The sequence below is a fragment of the Mesoplodon mirus genome (assembly GCF_964341445.2).
Source record: "Mesoplodon mirus genome assembly, chromosome: 15".
NCBI lineage: Eukaryota > Metazoa > Chordata > Mammalia > Artiodactyla > Ziphiidae > Mesoplodon > Mesoplodon mirus.
The window spans coordinates 81,045,121-81,062,887 of NC_138991.1; the positions used below are offsets into that span (position 1 = coordinate 81,045,121).

Here is a 17,767-nt window from a genome sequence, read left to right on the forward strand (position 1 = left end):
TAATCTGCTGCAAAAAAACATACTCAGGTCTATAGGATACCAAGGAAACCAAGAGATGTGAATGTGCAACAGTCAAGAAAGCCACAGAACGTGCATGAAGTACATCTGTGTGCGTGAGAGCCTCACAGAGATAAGGCCCAGCTAGTCTGGAGATGCTAAACAGTGCATAAGGACCCATCTGAAGCACGAGGCACCTGGACACCCATGAGCAGACACATCTCCCGCGCTGAGAGCATTTCGGCTGCAAACCTACATCTTGGTGAACATCTGTGAAGTGCCCACTGCGTGTGAGATGCTGGAGATTCAAAGAGGAGCAGGGCATGGCCCCGCCCTCAAGAAGCCTAGTGGGAAAGCAGGCACCAGCATCAACTAAAGGAATCGGGAAAAAGCTATGATGATAGAGGTGTGCACCAAGCACCTGCCAGAGGACGAAGAGGAGGCACTTCGCTCAAACTGGAGATGCACAGGGTGCTTCTGAGGAGACAGTTCCTACACTCACCTTGAAAGCTGAAGAGGGCTGCCCACGGGAAGAAGAGTGGGAGGGTTTTGTGGACAGTCTCAGAGACGGATGTGGCCTGGAGAGAGGTGTGGAAGACGTTCTGCCCACTTAAAACAGAGCCTGAAGTTCAAGGTGGAAAGTGGCAGAAGATAATGGTGGGAGACAAATGGGTGCTTACGTCGGGGCCCGGAGGGCATCCCAGAGGCACTGAGGGCCGGGCCACTTGCTGGGAAGAGGAGGGGCTCCTGCACAAAGAAGGGGTCACCACAAAGGGCTAAGGGGGTGTGGTGAGCCCCACCCTTCGGCTCAAGGCCGGACAGGTTCCAGGGGCAGGTCCATGAGTCCCCCGTGTCACCTCGTAGAGGAAACCAGGAATCACGTGCAGGGTCACGAGAGCCCCGATGACCCCAGAACGTCAGCTGCTCCTCACGGATGGACCATGTCGGCCACTTAAAGAGGAAAATCCCTCCTGCTCATTCCCCCGCGACGATGGGCAGCAAGATTCTCAGACTGAAATTGCTCGAGGTGTGGGTGGGGTCGGGAAGAGGGAGAGCTGGGAAGACAGAGTCCCTGGGTGGAGCCAACTCGGGGAGAAAAATTATCTTCTCCAGGGATGCTGTGGGCCATGACTTCTATTAAGTAACTGGAAAGCTGGCTGGTGCTTAAGGGAAAGGAGCAGCTGATGCTAAAGAAGAGTCCTGGCCTCTTAACAAAGACATCTTCATGAGGGTTGTTGTTTTTTTTTAATAAATAAATTTATTTATTTGTTTGTTTATTTTTGGCTGCATTGGGTCTTCGTTGCTGTGTGCGGGCTTTCTCTATTGCAGTGAGCAGGGGCTGCTCTTCGTTGCGGTGCGCAGGCTTCTCATTGCGGTGGCTTCTCCTGTTGCAGAACACGGGCTCTAGGTGCACAGGTTTCAGTAGTTGTGTCTCACGGGCTCTAGAGAGCAGGCTCAGTAGTTGTGGCGCACGGGTTTAGCTGCTCCACGGCATGTGGGATCTTCCCAGACCAGGGCTCGAACCCATGTCCCCTGCATTGGCAGGCGGATTCTTAACCGCTGCATCACCAAGGAAGTCCCTTCACGAAGGTTTAATAAGAGAGAAACAAAGAAGAAGAGAGGAGGTTTGGGGCAGGGGAGGGGGCGGTGCTGGGGGGCAGCTAACATTTATTAAGCCAATACTTAGCGTCAGGGAATCATTAAGAAGGCCAAAAGCCAGTTCGCCTAAGAGGGAGAAAGTTTTAAAAGCAGGAGAACGCTGATCCCAAACTGGTCCTAAGAGAGGTAAATACGGGGTAAGGGACCCCAAACTCTGCACTGTCACCAGGGCCAGGCCACCTGCTGAAGCCTGTGAGACCCATCACTGAGAAGGTGGATACAGACCCCCCCCACAGTGAGGGCGGGGCGCTGCAGCCAGGGGCCTGGGTGGAGCTGCACAGCTGCGCTCACTCAGCATCAACCCAGAGGAGTCCAAGCGTCACGGGCAAAGACAAGGCTCCCGGCTCCCTGCTTTCCGCCAGGCTTCACCACAGTCTTCCCTGTACACTAAATCACGCTCCAAGGGAACTGAGCCCCAGCACAGGTTGGCCAAACAAGGGCCCTCACCCAGCAGCTGACTGGATACAGAAAGAGCAGGAGGACGTGCCAACGGGGGACCCGCGTTCACCCTGCGCCTGTGACAGCCTGCAGAGGCCCCCGCGCTCCCCACGGGGTGCCCGGCGGCTGGCCCTGTGCTCATGTGCAGTCACTCCCAGGAGGAAGTTCGCAGCCCGGGGTCCAGTTTCTCAAGGCTGTGCTCAGTATCCTCCCTGCCTCTCGACCAACTGGCCCTCCTCCCGTATCTGTATTTCAGCTGGAGAGCATGCGACACCGAACCAATGATTTAAGCCACAAAACGGATGTTACCAGCTTTTCCTTCTTTCCCTCCCACATCCCATTGTCCATTCGGGCCTCACCACTTCCTGCCCTGCATGCCTGTGCAGCCCACCCCTGCCTCTGGCTTCCTTCCACTGCTGCCTAGTTCAGGCCTCACCTCCAGGTCCCTCTCACAGCTCCCTCAGCGCCCTCACTGTTCCCTCTCAGGGCAAATATGATCACATCTCTCCTTGGCTAGAAACACCTCCTGAAGCCCTACTCCATGGACTGGGCTTTGAGATACAGGCGAACGAGCTGGTTGAAGTGAACGTGGCAGGGCTCGAGGGAGGTCATCAGGAAATGGATCCTTGTCAGATTGACACTCATCAGTTATTTACTAAACTTACTGGGGGAGCTGAATCTCACATCTTCCATCTTTCTATATTTCCAAACACTATTTTCCAGATTGGAAATTCTTAAGAAAATGGAAAGAAAACAAAGAGTGAAGAAAAACCACAATGAGGTACCACGTCACACCCATTAGGGCGGCCACTATCAAAACCAAAACAAAACAAAAGAAAAAACTAACAAGAAGAAAACCAGAAAATAACACATATTGGTGAGGATGTGGAGGAACTGGAACCCTTGGGCACTGTTAGTATGGGAATGTAACATGGTTGCACCTAAGACAGAAGACAGGGTGGCAGTTTCTCAAAAAAATTAAAAACATAATTAGCACATGATCCAACAATCCCACTTCTGGGTATATACCCAAAAGAACTGAAAGCAAGGGCTCAAAACAGATATTTGTGCACCCGTGTTCAGAGCAGCATTATTCACAACTGCCAAAAGGTGGAAGCAGCCCAAGTGTCCATCGACAGATGAATGGATACCTAAGATGTGAATGTTATGCAGCTTTAAAAAGGAAGAAACTCTGATACTTGCTACAACATGGATGAACTCTGAAGGCATTATGCTAAGTGAAAAAAGCCAGTCACAAAAAGATAAATAATGTATGAATCCACTTATATGAGGTACCCAGAGTAGTCAAATTCAGAGACAGAAAATAGAATACCGGTTGCCAGGGGTGAGGGGGAGGGGGGTTGGGATGTTACTGCTTAATGGGTACAGAGTTTCAGTTTTATAGGAAAAAAGTTCTGGAGGTTAGCTGCAACGATGTGAACGCACCTACTACTGTACGCCTAAAAATGGTTAAGATGGCAAATTTCATGTTAAGTGTATCTTAGCACAATTTTAAAAAAAAGAGTGAAGAAATGAGTTAGCAAATGCTTATGAGTATAGAGAAAATGATTCTCTGTTGTATTTGGGGCCACACATTTTATTCATAACCATAAATTCTAAACACACTAACCAGAACTTCTAAAAACGTGACATGTACACAGGTGCTGTGACGGTGTCAGCAGAACCTGAGCTGCCATCTCTCCTGCTCCATCCTCCCAAACCCCAAAGTGCATTTCCTCAAAGAATAGACATCTGTTTATCAAAGCAAGCTGCTCACGCCCAGGCACGGCTTTCAGAGCGGCCCCCAGTCAGGCCCCAACCTGCGGAGCTCTCTTATCTCTTCCTAAGCTCAGCATGACTCTGGCCAGCATTCACCTTGTCTGCTCATAAAATGTTCCTTCCCAGAACATCTCTCCAGGGGAAAACCTCTTCCTGCAAACATCTCAGGGCCCAGCACAGAATCCAGTTTTTTTGTGAATCTTGAACAGAATTCTCAAGTAGAACAGAAGGGAGTGATTTGGGATTCCCACCTGGCGGGCATCCAGGGCTGAATCTCTGGTTAGTGTTCTATCCGCTTTGTTCTCCGAGATAAGGCATCTTTATAGACTTCTAACATCTTCATATCCTCAACTACGGAGAAGAAAGTGCTAGACCAGGGACTTAGGAGGGTTACTACTTAAGGCTCCTCACAGCCCTGCTATGCCCTCCACACCAGCCTCCCCTTGCCATGGGCCCCAGCTATTTACTACAGGCTGCGCACTGCTATGGAAATGAGAGGACACAGAAGAGCGGGGAGCTGGGGAGGATGTTACAAAGGGGACAGTGCCTGATCTCCATAAGCGCTGAGGACAAGTGGGTTCCCGTTATTTAGGCTTATGGCACAGATCCCATGATGCTGGCTGGAGGTGATCTCAACATCAAGAAAGATTCTTTCTGAACGTCTCTGGTTTTCTACATCACCCAACACATTACAAGGCATGGACACCGGAAGAGAATCCCTTCCAAGCATGTCAATTTGCACCATTCCCTTCCCATTGGCCCTCCCAGGTCACAGGCCACTAATCCTGAATCATACAACTTCCATGACTTCACGCTAAGTGGGTTCACACCCATGTGTCCATTTTCTCAGGCAGAGAGAACACGGCACCTGACACTTATGGTCTCCCCTCGCCCTCAATAAATACTCGCTGCCCTATTGAAGCATCTCAGCCCTACATTTCCATCTTGAGAAACTAACACACTCTGTGTGCAGGCGGCTTATTAGATTTAAGTAACAACTATTCAGCTAGTGTCCAAGCAGTGAACATACTTCTTTCAACGTTCTTCCCGTTTATCGCGTGGTGCTTACTTTAGGCCAAGGATAGTTACACCTGTAACATCGAAAAAGGTAAAAACAGCCCAGCTTAGCTTTAATCCGCTTTGTTTTGCCCAGTTGCTGGAGCACAGAACTTGACAAGGTGTCTGCTTCCCATAAATCAGAGGCAGCAACTTCTCTCCAATTATGTTTAAATTCACGGGTAATCATTCTCTATAGCAGGTGGCAAGTTGGGGGCGGGGCCTGGAGTCGGGGGAATGAAGGTATGATGAAGTATTAAGTCATTTGAATTTCAACAAATGAGTATTGCAAGGGGGACAGATAGGAAGTGTGTCTGCTAACTGAAGCCAGATGAACAGGATGCATCACAGCAGCATCCAACCCATCCAGCACCATCTCTTCAGCTGACCGCAGTGTTTCTCCTTCAATTCTCTGACTACCTTGGCCTAAGTCTTCACTTCGTCATGAGGCCCTCTTCCCACCTTTTGCCTGAGGATCCCGAACATGAACTCGAGGTTATTCAACCAACTGCAGTGTCATTGGGAAACTGACTCGTGCACAGAAACACATTCCTTTGCATGATGTGCCATTTCCCACCATTTAGAACACCCATGCCCAGAGGAACTAATGAAAAACCTTTTCCCCCCAAAGGACGCATGTGTCTTACTAAAATTTCTTTTTTTTTTTCTTTTTTTTTTTGCGGTACACGGGCCTCTCACTGTTCTGGCCTCTCCCATTGCAGAGCATAGGCTCCGGACGCGCAGGCTCAGCAGCCATGGCTCACGGGCCCAGCCGCTCCACGGCATGTGGGATCCTCCCAAACCGGGGCACAAACCTGTGTCCCCTGCATCGGCAGGTGGACTCTCAACCACTGCGCCACCAGGGAAGCCCTAAAATTTCATTCTTAATCTGTCTGCTAAACGTTCGTCAAGCGTGTTATGTGAATGACACTCTAGAATACAGAAATTAGTAAGATAAGCCTCTGACCTCGAAAAGCTTCCAACCTAACAGGAAAGATACACTGACTGAACCCTCACCCCACCGCCAGCCCAGGCTGCTCATCCCTGCCTCCCACACCTCAGGAGCAGGTGCATCACCTGCCCAACCGTTTAAACCCGGAGCCTGGGAACCGCCCCTCATTACACGATGCTCCATCACTATGGTGACCACCCAGACCCAAGCCACTGGTACCTCCCACCGGGACTAAGGAAGTAGCTTCCTAAATGGTCTCCCACTTCTTTGCTACATTCTCCAGACGACACACATCCTAATATTTGTAGTAAATTTATCTTCACGTTCCTCTACTGCTTAAAGACCTCAAATGGTTAGAAAACTCCTTCCAGGGGCCTCCACGGCCCCACATCAGCTGCCCCCCGCCGCCAGCCCTCCCTCCCCTCCTCCTGTGTCGTGATTATAACTAAGTTAAAGGATGTCCATACGCAGCAAGGGCTGGAAAGGAACCTGGAAAATGACTACAGCTGATGTGATAAGGAGGCCTGACTGCAGAAGTTTTATTTTATTTAACTGACTTCTTCTTTTTTTTTTTTTTTTTTGCGGTACATGGGCCTCTCACTGCTGTGGCCTCTCCTGTTGCGGAGCACAGGCTCCGGATGCGCAGGCCCAGCGGCCACAGCCCACGGGCCCAGCCGCTCCGCGGCACGTGGGATCCCCCAGACCAGGTCATGAACCCGCGTCCCCTGCATCGACAGGCGGACTCGCAACCACTGCGCCACCAGGGAAGCCCCTGACTTCTTTTTTTAATTAATGACTTTAATGGGGTCGACACGACAAACACCACAACAGTGACAACCCCAGGGGGGGCGACGCCGCAGTCCACTCACCCTGGGTTGTACAGCATGACGGCAGAGAGGTTCTCGCAGGACTTGGACAGGTCGGTCATGGACAAGCTGAGGGAGGACAGAAGGCCACTCTAAGAGCAACACAGGGCAGAGCGGTTACCACGGCAACAAGGGAAGGCCGTGCGCCGTGCTCCCCGCGCTCCACCGGGGAGAGGCAACGAGGGGCTCACACCCCCCGTCAGCCTGCACACAACTGGCCTCTCTGAGGATGCACGTCGGGGGTCAGGCCAGGGATCCGTCTGGAACCCAAGCCCCACGCTAAGGCCAGCAGGGCCGCAGTGCGCTCGGACGGGAACTGCACAGCCCTGTGGATCTCCCTGACCGACCTGGCTGCTGCGTTCAAGTGGAGGGGAGGGGTGACAGCATCTGTGTCAACCCTGTCCCCTGGCAGGAGCAGCACCCACACTTGCTGAGTGACAGAGAGGGAGAGGGAGAGGTGAAGGGAGACCAAAAGAGCAACAGCCTAACCTGTCGTGCTTCCATGGAAAGTTACCAGCAAACCTGCTTCCTTCCCTCTCTGCCCTGCAACTCTGTCCTGAAAAGGGCCCTCCAGGGCGACTCTGGGCCGGAACAGACAATAGGCTTCACAGGCTGGAACTGGCAGCCCTGGAGAAGGCTGGGGTTTGCGGCTTTCTCGTTATTCCGCATTTAAGGCACTGGCAACTCTGGGCAGCCCCAGCAAAAGCAGGCTGAGATGCGGCGCTGCATAACTCAGGGTGAAAGGCCACACGTCCGGGTCAGCGGTCAGAGCTGCAGCCCCGGCTCCCCACTTGCTGGCCACGGGACAGGCCAGCCTCAGTTTCTCATCTCGATCATCTGTGATGTGGGTGTAATAACAGCCTCTGTGCACATACACTGGTACATGTGGAGGTTCTGCACAGTGCCTGGCTCACAGAAAACTCAGCTGTGACTTCATTCTCTCCCTTGGTCTAAGGTCAACACGGTGTCCTAAACAGGTTTCTCTCCCTTCCGTTTCTTCCTGTCTCTTTCTGGTCCTCTGCCCACCTCCCTCATCCAGCCCTTCAAGTGCCCTCTGGTCAGCCCCCTCCAAGCTGAAGCCTCTTCCAATCGTCCTAAGTTCACCCCCTCTCTGCTTCACACCCTAATCAAAAATCCAGTTTACTGTGAATGAAAATAAGAAGCGAGCCGACTTTTGGATGAAAGTGATTCTGATATGGGGTTCACTCTTAAAACAGATGCTCTTGAGTGGAAGGCACTCTCCACTTAATGTGAAATGATGCCCACCTCCTTTCAGGGGATGCAGGGCTCAAGAGGAGGGTCGAGAAGCAGTGTCTCTCCTCCTGCTCTGGATCTGACTTGCTAGCCTATTTCACCAGGGAGCCATCCGCTGGGAAACAAACCCTCTGGAATCAATCCAGGCTATGGGTTGGTTCGTGCTCCAGAAAGTTAAATTGCTGGAACCAGAGTGGAGACCCCCCTTCCCCCACCCCAGCCCCTCCCAGAGCGGAGTTGGCTACAGGAGATTCCATGCTGCTCACCTTCCTCTTCTCCCTGAGCCTGGCGGCCTCCTTTGGATGGTTAAAGCGAAACATATTGGTTCTTCCCAGGAGGATCACGGCACCTAAGAACACACAGAAACAGCAATGAGCTTACAGTGAGCAACCTGGTTAGCTGGTGACATTCTAACATGGAATCCTGCAGCTAAGATGTGATTTCCAGCGTACTACACAACAATAGAGTAAGGGGAGGCTTTCGTCGCAAAAGTCTGCTTACATAAAGCCAATTCTAAATCTTCAGATGCTTTTATTTTTAGAGCCGAGTGTCACAATACTCATGTTACCCAGGGCAGAAGTGAGGGATCTAAGCATTACAATATCGTAAGAGATTTAAAACTCAGTATACAGATAATCAGACTTTTGATTGTTGGAAAGAAAAACAGAAATCAGTTAACCAAAGAGATGTGAGAATATCAAGCAAAGCATATGGTCACCAATTTAGGAAATGTTTATTAATGCCAATAAAAGTAGATACCTCAAAGGACAGTGCTTTCAAATGAAAACATGGTGAAACTGCCAGAGCAATAGGTTTTTAGTAATAGGTCACTATTACTAAAAACTCCCTCAGAATTCGATAGGAAAGAAAATGCACATATACAGCGACTATTTCCACATAAAAACACTGCTTCTTGTGAAAACCCTGTTTAGATGGCTACATTGGACACACAAGAACAGCTCCTTTGGACTGACTAGGGTCCTGCTTGTTCAGAAAATGAGTGTACAAGGGGCAGAAGAATTCAGTGTAAATGCCCAAGGGTAACGAAATCATTAGGTGGGGAGGCAAATTTCAGCTTGATTAAGCAAACAGATGCGTTCTAAGATAGGAGCTGTCCAAAACAGGCCTGGATGTCACAGAAGGCAGTGAGCTCCCTGTCCCTGGAGGCATTTAGGAGATTCACTATCTTTTCTGGTCCCATTCGCACCTGAGAGTCAAGCAAGTCTCAAAACAAACCACCCCCCCCAAACCCCATCTTCAGTCTTTGTCCTGAAAAAGAATGCAACTTATTTGTGAAGATAAGACATTCATCTAGAAGTCAACCGTGACAGATCAAAGTGATGAGTGCAGGGTGCAGGAGGTGGCACAAGGACCTAAGCTGGGTCTCACAGGACAAGAGAGATGCTCCATGTGAGGGTGACGAGGGGAGGGGCTGAGCCTGAGACAGGAGATGGACCTCCTGGGCTTGGAGAGAGGAGAGAGTCAAGTCCAGCCAAGATGCAGGGGGTGTGAAACAGCAGCAGGAACCCATATTGGACAGATGAGGGAGAGAGAGACCATGAAGAACTAGCAGCCAGGATAAAGAATCTGCAACAAAGGTCAGAGAAAAAAATCAGCTCATGGATGTGTTTTGTGTGTCCCGCGTGGATATAAAAAACAAAATCCTTCACTGTCAACGGTTAAAAATTGGTAGTTTTCACATAAAAGTCTGAGTTTCTGGCTTCCCTTCAAAAATTTTAGAAGATGTGGTATCAGTAGATCTGTGCAGTCACTGGGCTACTGCTGGCTGCCTCCTCTGGACAGGGCACGTGACCTCTAGTTGGGTACCAGCTCCACCGGGACCCTGCAGGTAACAGCAATACCCTACATGGCCACTCTGGAGCTTCAGACCAGCACATCCACCTGCCTATGTGACACACTGTCACAGATTCTCAAAGGAGCTTCAAATTCAACACGGTTAGAACCTAAAGGGTTTAGGTCATAACCACAGCAAGCAACCGAAGGATTGGTTCTGGTGGCTGTCGTTTTATAGCAGAAATGGAGTCAACATGAGACGCAGCACACGGTTTTGGGAGACTCAGAAGGACAGCAGCGGATATTATCCACCTACAGTCTGCTTATCCCCCTCACATAAAATTACATTTGTATATTTCCCAATTATGGAAAGGCACCATTACCACAATGAAGAAAGGTGTTTCCCATATGCCTTTTACGACGAGGACTCAAAACTGTGTGCCATACGAAAGTCAAAAGTAGCCATGTCCAGGATATATGTGTATTTAATGTTCTTAAAATGACATTAGAGATAGACAAGGCAATCTCATTTGAGGTGTTAATTACACCTAGTCCAATTCTTTTTTTTTTTCTGTTAATCAAATGCCCAGCCACACAAGTTGAAAGTTGCTAAAATACGTTAATGGAAAAATAGGATAGTATTTCAGAGACATATTTCATATCATGTTAAATCACTGAAAAAAATCTTGCCACCCATGTATTTGCATGAAATACACAAAAAAATCCCTTCGAGGAGTTTTGTGAAAGAAAACAAAACTACCCATGACCATTCCTTCTTTCCATCCAAATAATGTGTATAGACCACCTGGCACATAAAAGGGGCTCTGTTAAGGCTGGTGCCTTCTCTTTCCTCTATCATATTCCTTTATGGACAAACCTACTGGCTTAAAAGATGTGCTTCATTTTTTTTTTTTTTTTACATGATGCTGCTGTGTGTCCATTCACTCAACGGATACTGAATGAACGCACACTTACCGTGCTGTGATAAGAACTGGGGGTGGGGATGCAGAGGTGAACGAGTGGGACACACACCTTGTCCTTATGGAACTTGTAAACAAGCAGGAGGGAGAGGTCACTAACCAAACAATTCCACAAATAAACGCAAAGCTGCAACTGAAGGAGAGACACCCTGCCCCCGGCTCACGAGCATGCGAGAAGGGGGTTGGCTGCAGGGGAGGTTAGGGAATGATGCCGTGAAGGAGGTGGTGCTTAAGACAAGCTCTTGCGGGGGGAGGGGGGCATATCCAACAGACTGTGACAGGAAAAAGTGATGGTGATGATGATGATGATGATGAGGAGGAGGAGGAGGAGGAGGAGGAGGAGGAGTGACGGGAAACACAGCAGAGGAAACCAGGGGGAGCACCGCACAAGGTGAAGCTGGAGAGAGTGGGGAGGGCGGAGCATGTAGAGCTGCTCAGGATACAGTAAAGCATCTTGTATTTCACGTAGGGGCAACAGCAAGACCCTGAAGGGCTTTGCGCAACAGCAGCGTCACACAATTAGACGTGAGTTTCAGGAAGATCATTTCTTCTACTGTTGGAAGAATGTACCAGAGGGCAAGAGGAAATGTAGATAAATAAGGTGAGAGGTTACTGCAGTGGTCCAGGTCAAACATGATGGTGGCTCAGAACTGGAAGGGAGGGGTAAGAGGTCAATAAACAGATCCAGAAGATACTTGGGAGATAAGATCACCAGGACTCATGATGGGCCAGATAGGGGGACCAGGGAGGTGAAGAAGATGCTCCTGGGCTTTGCTGTAACTAGTTGGATGGGGACCTGTTCACACTGACTGAGAACACTGGAAAAGGACCAAAATCAGTTTGGGGGAGAAATCTTGAGTTTGGTTTTACACATAATGGATTTGAGATGCCTTTTGCAGATAGAAATATGGGCCTGAAGCTCCAGAAGAAACGCCTAGGAGGTCTCTCAATCCATCTGTCCATCTACCAACCTACCCACCTTCCTACCTACTTTACTCTCTATTATATATATATATATGCATAAATTTTGATAATTTGGTGCTCTGTGATGAGAAGATATGGTGCTGAAATAAAGCATATTTTGTTTAAGATGTTCTCCTGATGTTGGCAAGTATAATTCTGAAAGAACGCCTGGTTTTTATCAAGTATATTCTGTTAAATGATCAAAATGAAGAAATCTAGAAAGTTGGAGGATTAAGAATTGCTTATTAATCCTGATGGTAATTCAAAAAAAATTTATAGATGAACTATATACCTCAAAATATAGAGACAGACATACACACACATATATGTGTACATATCTACCTAAGATCCATGTGTATATACATATATACACACACATCTCTACAGATATCAGGTAGAGATGTATACATATATATGTGCATATACGTGTGTGTGTGTGAGAATGTGGTATCTCTCTATATACATCTGAGAGTCATCTCTAATAAAGGAAGCCACAGGTGTGGGAGAGAGGAGAGAACAGAGAGGTGGGAGAAAAGATGGCCCATCCAACACTGAGCACCTTGAGGAGCTTGGCTTTTAATGGCTCAAGGAGAGGAAGATGAACCTGCAAAGGAAACAGAGAAGGACCCTCAGAGGGGGAGAAGGAAAACCTCAGAAGCCCACGGAAAGCGCAGTTGAGGTCTCCTGAGTGTGGACAACTCATTCAAAAAGTTTGTGTACTCTGCTGTACACCTGATACTAACACAATATTGTGAGTCAACTACACTTCAATAAAAAACAGAAGAAGAGGGCTTCCCTGGTGGCGCAGTGGTTGAGAGTCCGCCTGCCGATGCAGGGGACACGGGTTCGTGCCCCGGTCCGGGAAGATCCCACATGCCGCGGAGCGGCTGGGCCCGTGAGCCATGGCCGCTGAGCCTGCGTGTCCGGAGCCTGTGCTCCGCCATGGGAGAGGCCCGCGAACCGCAAAAAAAAAAAAACCAGAAGAAGAAAAAGAAGTCTGTTTATGAAGAGAAAGACAGAGTTGGTAGTAGTTGGAGTCGGGAGTTGACAGACCCTATGGGATATTTTGTGATATTTTTGTTTAAAGGAGACTTGTGAGTATATTTAAAAAGCAAAACACTGAAGGGGAAAAGGCAATGAATGAATGAATGAGTGAGTGATGGTACAAGGCCTTCGGAAGAGACCCAGCTCGTGTCCTGCCTGACGGGGTAACCACGCCAGGGCTCAGCTCCCTCACCGAGTCGTCAACGCTTCCTTCCAGATCTTAAATTCTCCTTAACTATCAGCGACTCCTTGATCTGACGTTAATGTGATTAATCACAGCACATGGACTTTCTGTGATGCACTTAACTTGTCATTTTTAGAGTATATCTAAACCTCCTTGAAATACATGATGGCATCTTTGAGATCATGTGAGAGCCTGTTAAATACTTGAGGACAAATTCCAAACGATCTTAGAAGGGGATGGAGGGGAAACGACATCATAAAAAGGTAGACAAAGACACTTGGTAACAACAAAAAAAAGCTTTACTTGAGTCTCTGTGAACGAAACCACTGATTTTCTATTTTAATATTTCAGGCATACTGAAAAAAATTAAACATGTAAAGATTTCTAGTGATTTCTAAGGAGTGTAGGGATAATAATCATTAATATCACTTTTAATTACGGTCCGCAAATTTTATGCGAGATTTTCTAATTCTGCTACTGCACAAATAAAAATCAACTGTTTTAAATTAAATGTTGTCATATGAATAGTTCTGAGGTGATGATGTTCGAATTATTTCATTCTGAGTTACCATTAATATGAACACATAAAATAACTGTATTCCGGGCTTCCCTGGTGGCGCCGTGGTTGAGAGTCCGCCTGCCGATGCAGGGGACGCAGGTTCGTGCCCCGGTCTGGGAAGATCCCACATGCCGCGGAGCGGCTGGGCCCGTGAGCCATGGCCACTGAGCCTGCGCGTCCAGAGCCTGTGCTCTGCAACCGGAGAGGCCACAACAGTGAGAGGCCGAGTACCGCAAAAACAAACAAACAAACAAAAAAAACAACTGTATTCCCAAAAGGGTGTGGTGCAATGTAACATGAGCTTACAGGCCAAAAAACAGGAGGCCTTTAGAAATTCTGCTTCAGGGCTCCACATTCTGAATTTAATCATACGTTAGAAAGGCCCTCCTCTATGCCTCACCACACACACACACACACACACACACAGAGACAGGATATATAACGCATTGCTAAACCATGCTCAGTGAAAGAGAGGTTTTCATTTTAGATACAACAGTCAGAAAAGCAAAGCTCTGTCCAGAAAAATTTTCTGGAATGGTATCGCATGAGAAGTTGGGTGAGGCAGAAAGGGTGAAGCTCTTATTCCGTTTCCTAGTTCAAGCTAAAAGAAACTTGCTTTGTGTATGATAATTTTAAGCCCTATAAAAGGCCTTAAAAATATTTATACTAAAATAAGTTATGATAATGGCACCATTTGGGGGCCCTGATAGAGTCTAATTTCCACTAACATATGCCAATACTTAAGAACAGATTACGTAATATGTTCTAGGGCCTTGGACCCTTGTGACATTGGCTTTTACGACACTTGAAATGTAGTAATTTTTCTCTATCTCAAAATGGCTTTGGGCAGCGAGATGGGGAAGATTTGAGATCTGACACGGGGCTTGTGGTGGGTATGAAATTTCACATGAATACTAACGGATTCAAACAGGTCACATGGCTTGGGGCTGACAGCAGGCTCAGGTGAGTGACAGGCACTCAGCATCAAGGGTAGCAGGTACAAAGCATGCCATCAGATCGCCTGTTAATATTTGTGAAGGATGTAAATGCACGTGACACCTTACCAAAAAGCCGCCTAGGTAGGCCCCGTCCTCTCCTTTTCAATGTTTATAATTCAAATGTGGACTTGCAATATCCTGCTTCAGGTAAACCACTTAAACCCTTGTTTACTTTTGGCAAAGTAAAAATTGTCAAATTAGATTCTGGGACGCCGGAGAAGAAAGAAAATTGATTTTCAATCTTTGTTATTGAGATTTCCAGCCAAATAACCAACAAAAATCATTTGCCCAACTGTATGCATGGGCTAAGTGTGGAGCTTTATAAAATTTCAAGACACTCCAGTCCCATCCCCCCAAAGAAATTTTTAGATGTGTGTGTGGGGGGGGTGTGGGTGTGGGGTGAGCTCAATTTTTTCTTCTTGAAGCCTCAGGGGAGATACAAAAAGAGTATATGCAGCAGCTCTCATCCTTCCAAAAGACAATGGATTAAGTACAAGAGATAATTAGAGGATGATTCCAGACAGCAGACAATGAAATATTAAATTCGAAGGTACTGAATAGAAGGCATTACACTAACTGGTCAAACTGCTAGCACAGTCAGCCCTCATGGGGGACGGTTCCAGGACGCCCACAGGAAGACCAAAATCCAGGGATGCTCAAGTCCCTTATATAAAGTGGCCTAGTATTTGCATGTAACCTACACAATCCTCCTTACTTATAATACCTAATATAATGTAAATGCTAGGTAAATAGCTGTAAATACAATGTAAATGCTAGAGCACGGAAAATTCCAGTTTTGCTTTTTGGAACTCTCTGGAAATTTTTCCCTGAATATTTTCAACCTGCAGTTGGTTGAATTCACTGGGATGTGGAGCCACACATACGGAGGGCTGACTGTAACTCTTTCCGTTGGTACCCAGTAGCTCATATTCTTTGTTACCAACAATACTACTCCTTCTGTTAGTAACAATCTCCACTATTCAGCCTTGCCTCCCACAGGCTGTCCACATCCCATCCTTCCCTCCACAATGCCTCCCTTGCTCCCCTCTCCCTAAGCACCAGGAGTCTCCTACCTTCATCAACTCCTTCTCTTTACGGCCCACCCCCAAGCCTCCCCAGGCTATAAAAACACTGTGCTCTCCTTCACCTCTGCAACCACATTACTAATCTGCTGAAGGGTGAGCACATCCCACAGAAGATCCACGCCACCAGTCTGGGATCTGGGAGCCGTACAAACCTGCCAAGATTCAGCAGCCAAGGCTACTTGGTCTCCTGCTACTCCTGCCCCCCACCTCACCCACTTTCCAGCCTTTAGATAATTCTGTATCTAAGTCACTTTTCTCCATGGACCATTATGACAAATACATTCATTCATTTTGGAACTTGGCTTTGGGTAAATCTCTCCTTTCTCATCAGTCTGAAGCCACGCTGGGGGAGAAGTTTTGGTTCTGCCCGAGGTGGGACAGCATCCTCCACCTGCCTCTCCCTCTGAATGCAGCTACACCTGATAGCCTGGACACAATACATGCAGCAGCTATCTGAGGGGTCTGAAAACAAACAGAAGCAGGTGGATTGAAAGAGACCAGGACCTAAAGCACCACTGACCAATGATGAATTTACCATTGTTTTCCTCCAGTGTCCCCGGCTTCATCTGGGAAGAAACCCAAAAGTTGACATTAGTGTAAAAGAGAGAACTCCAGGAGAAGCTTCTAGTTTTGGTTCCAGGAGGAGGGAGAGGGTCCCCTAGCAGCAATAGGGGCAGCAGCAGGGGGCCCACAGATGCCTAAATCTGGGAGGGAGGGGAAAATCTCTCTCCAATCCCAGGAGCTGTGGGCCCAGGAGGGTGGGGCAGACGCCAGTTGCTTTATTGTTCTCCTCTCTGTCCTCTCACTGCTCGGCCCGGACATGGGCACAAGCAGAGGAAGAACATGAGAGAGTAGTATAAATACAGCTCCAGACGTCCAGCTGGAGGGCGGAAAAGGAAAGACCCAAGGAACCAGAAAGTACTTGAGAGATGGTGTAGAGAGAGGAGTTCAGGAGGGCAACCTCATGGAACTGTGTCTGAATTCCTGGGCCACCCCCAACGGCGCACACAGGGAGCTGACCCCAAGCAGCACACGGAGACTTACAGAGTTAAACTAAGAGCCAGACCACTGCTCAGCTCCCAGGCTGGCCGCTGGATGGCACACACATGGGACAGCCTGGAATAGCACCATAAAGGCTTGGAAAACTGAATGGGCCTTGGAACTAGAATCACGACCCACAGACTGATTCTCACTTATGGTCTAAATCCAACCAGGTCAACTGCCTGCTAAAACAAACAGGCAAAAATCAACATCTCCCATGGAACTGAAACAAGACCCTGAGTCTTACAATATAATATAAAAATGTCCAACATGCAATTCAATATTACTCAGCATATAAAGAACTGGAAAAAAAAATCTCAACTTGCATAGCAAAACACAAACAACAGATGTTAATGCCGAGATCACAGAGATGTTGTACTTATTTGATAAAGACTTTGAATCAGCTATTATAAAATTGTTCCACTTATCCTATAGGATGCCCTGAAAAATGTGTGTGAGGGGGTGGGGTGGGGTCAGGGGAGAATGCCTAGATGAAAAAAGATAAGCAAAAATTGTTAATAATTATTGAAATTGGGTGATGGGTACATGGAGGTAAATTATAATATTCTGTATTTTGTATATGTTTGAAATTTTCCATAATAAACTTTTAGTTTTCTATATCAATGACTTAGAAATAAAAATGATGGGCCCTAAAAAAAAACGAAAACAAAAAAGAGGTCAAACATGGGTGAACACTCTTGAAAAATAAGAAGTTTCAACAAAGAAATAAAGTATACAAAAAAGAATCAAATATTACAACTGAAAAACACAGTAATCAAAATTTTTAAAACTCATTGGATGGGCTCAATAGCAGAATGCAGATGACAGAGGAAAAAAAGTGAACGTGAAGCCAGATCAGCTGAAATGATCTCATCTGAAAAAAGAGGAAAAAAGTTTACAGAAAGATAAAAGTAAGTAATTAGAGCCTCATGAATCTGTGGGACAATACTAAAATATTAAACATTCATGTAACCAGAGTCCCAGAGAGAGAGGAGAAAGAGTATACTGCAGAAAAACAATTTTTAAACAAATAATGGCTGAGAACTTCCCAAATCTGGAGAAAGACAGAAATGTATAGATTCAAGAAGCCCGTTAAACACTAAACAGGTAAACTCCAA

The 17,767-nt window shown here is 47.4% G+C and overlaps 1 protein-coding gene across 2 annotated transcripts in view; it reads right to left on the reverse strand.

The window, feature by feature from the left end:
* KIF16B (kinesin family member 16B) overlaps positions 1–17,767 on the reverse strand; it is a 293,315-nt gene that overhangs the window by 125,997 nt on the left and 149,551 nt on the right. For both annotated transcript variants that reach the window (XM_082645904.1, XM_082645905.1), the window contains exons 16-17: positions 8,268–8,350; positions 6,751–6,839 (exon numbers count right to left, since the gene is read on the reverse strand). In XM_082645904.1, coding sequence (XP_082502030.1) covers positions 6,751–6,839; positions 8,268–8,350 — 172 coding nt within the window. The remainder of the gene's footprint in view (positions 1–6,750; positions 6,840–8,267; positions 8,351–17,767) is intronic.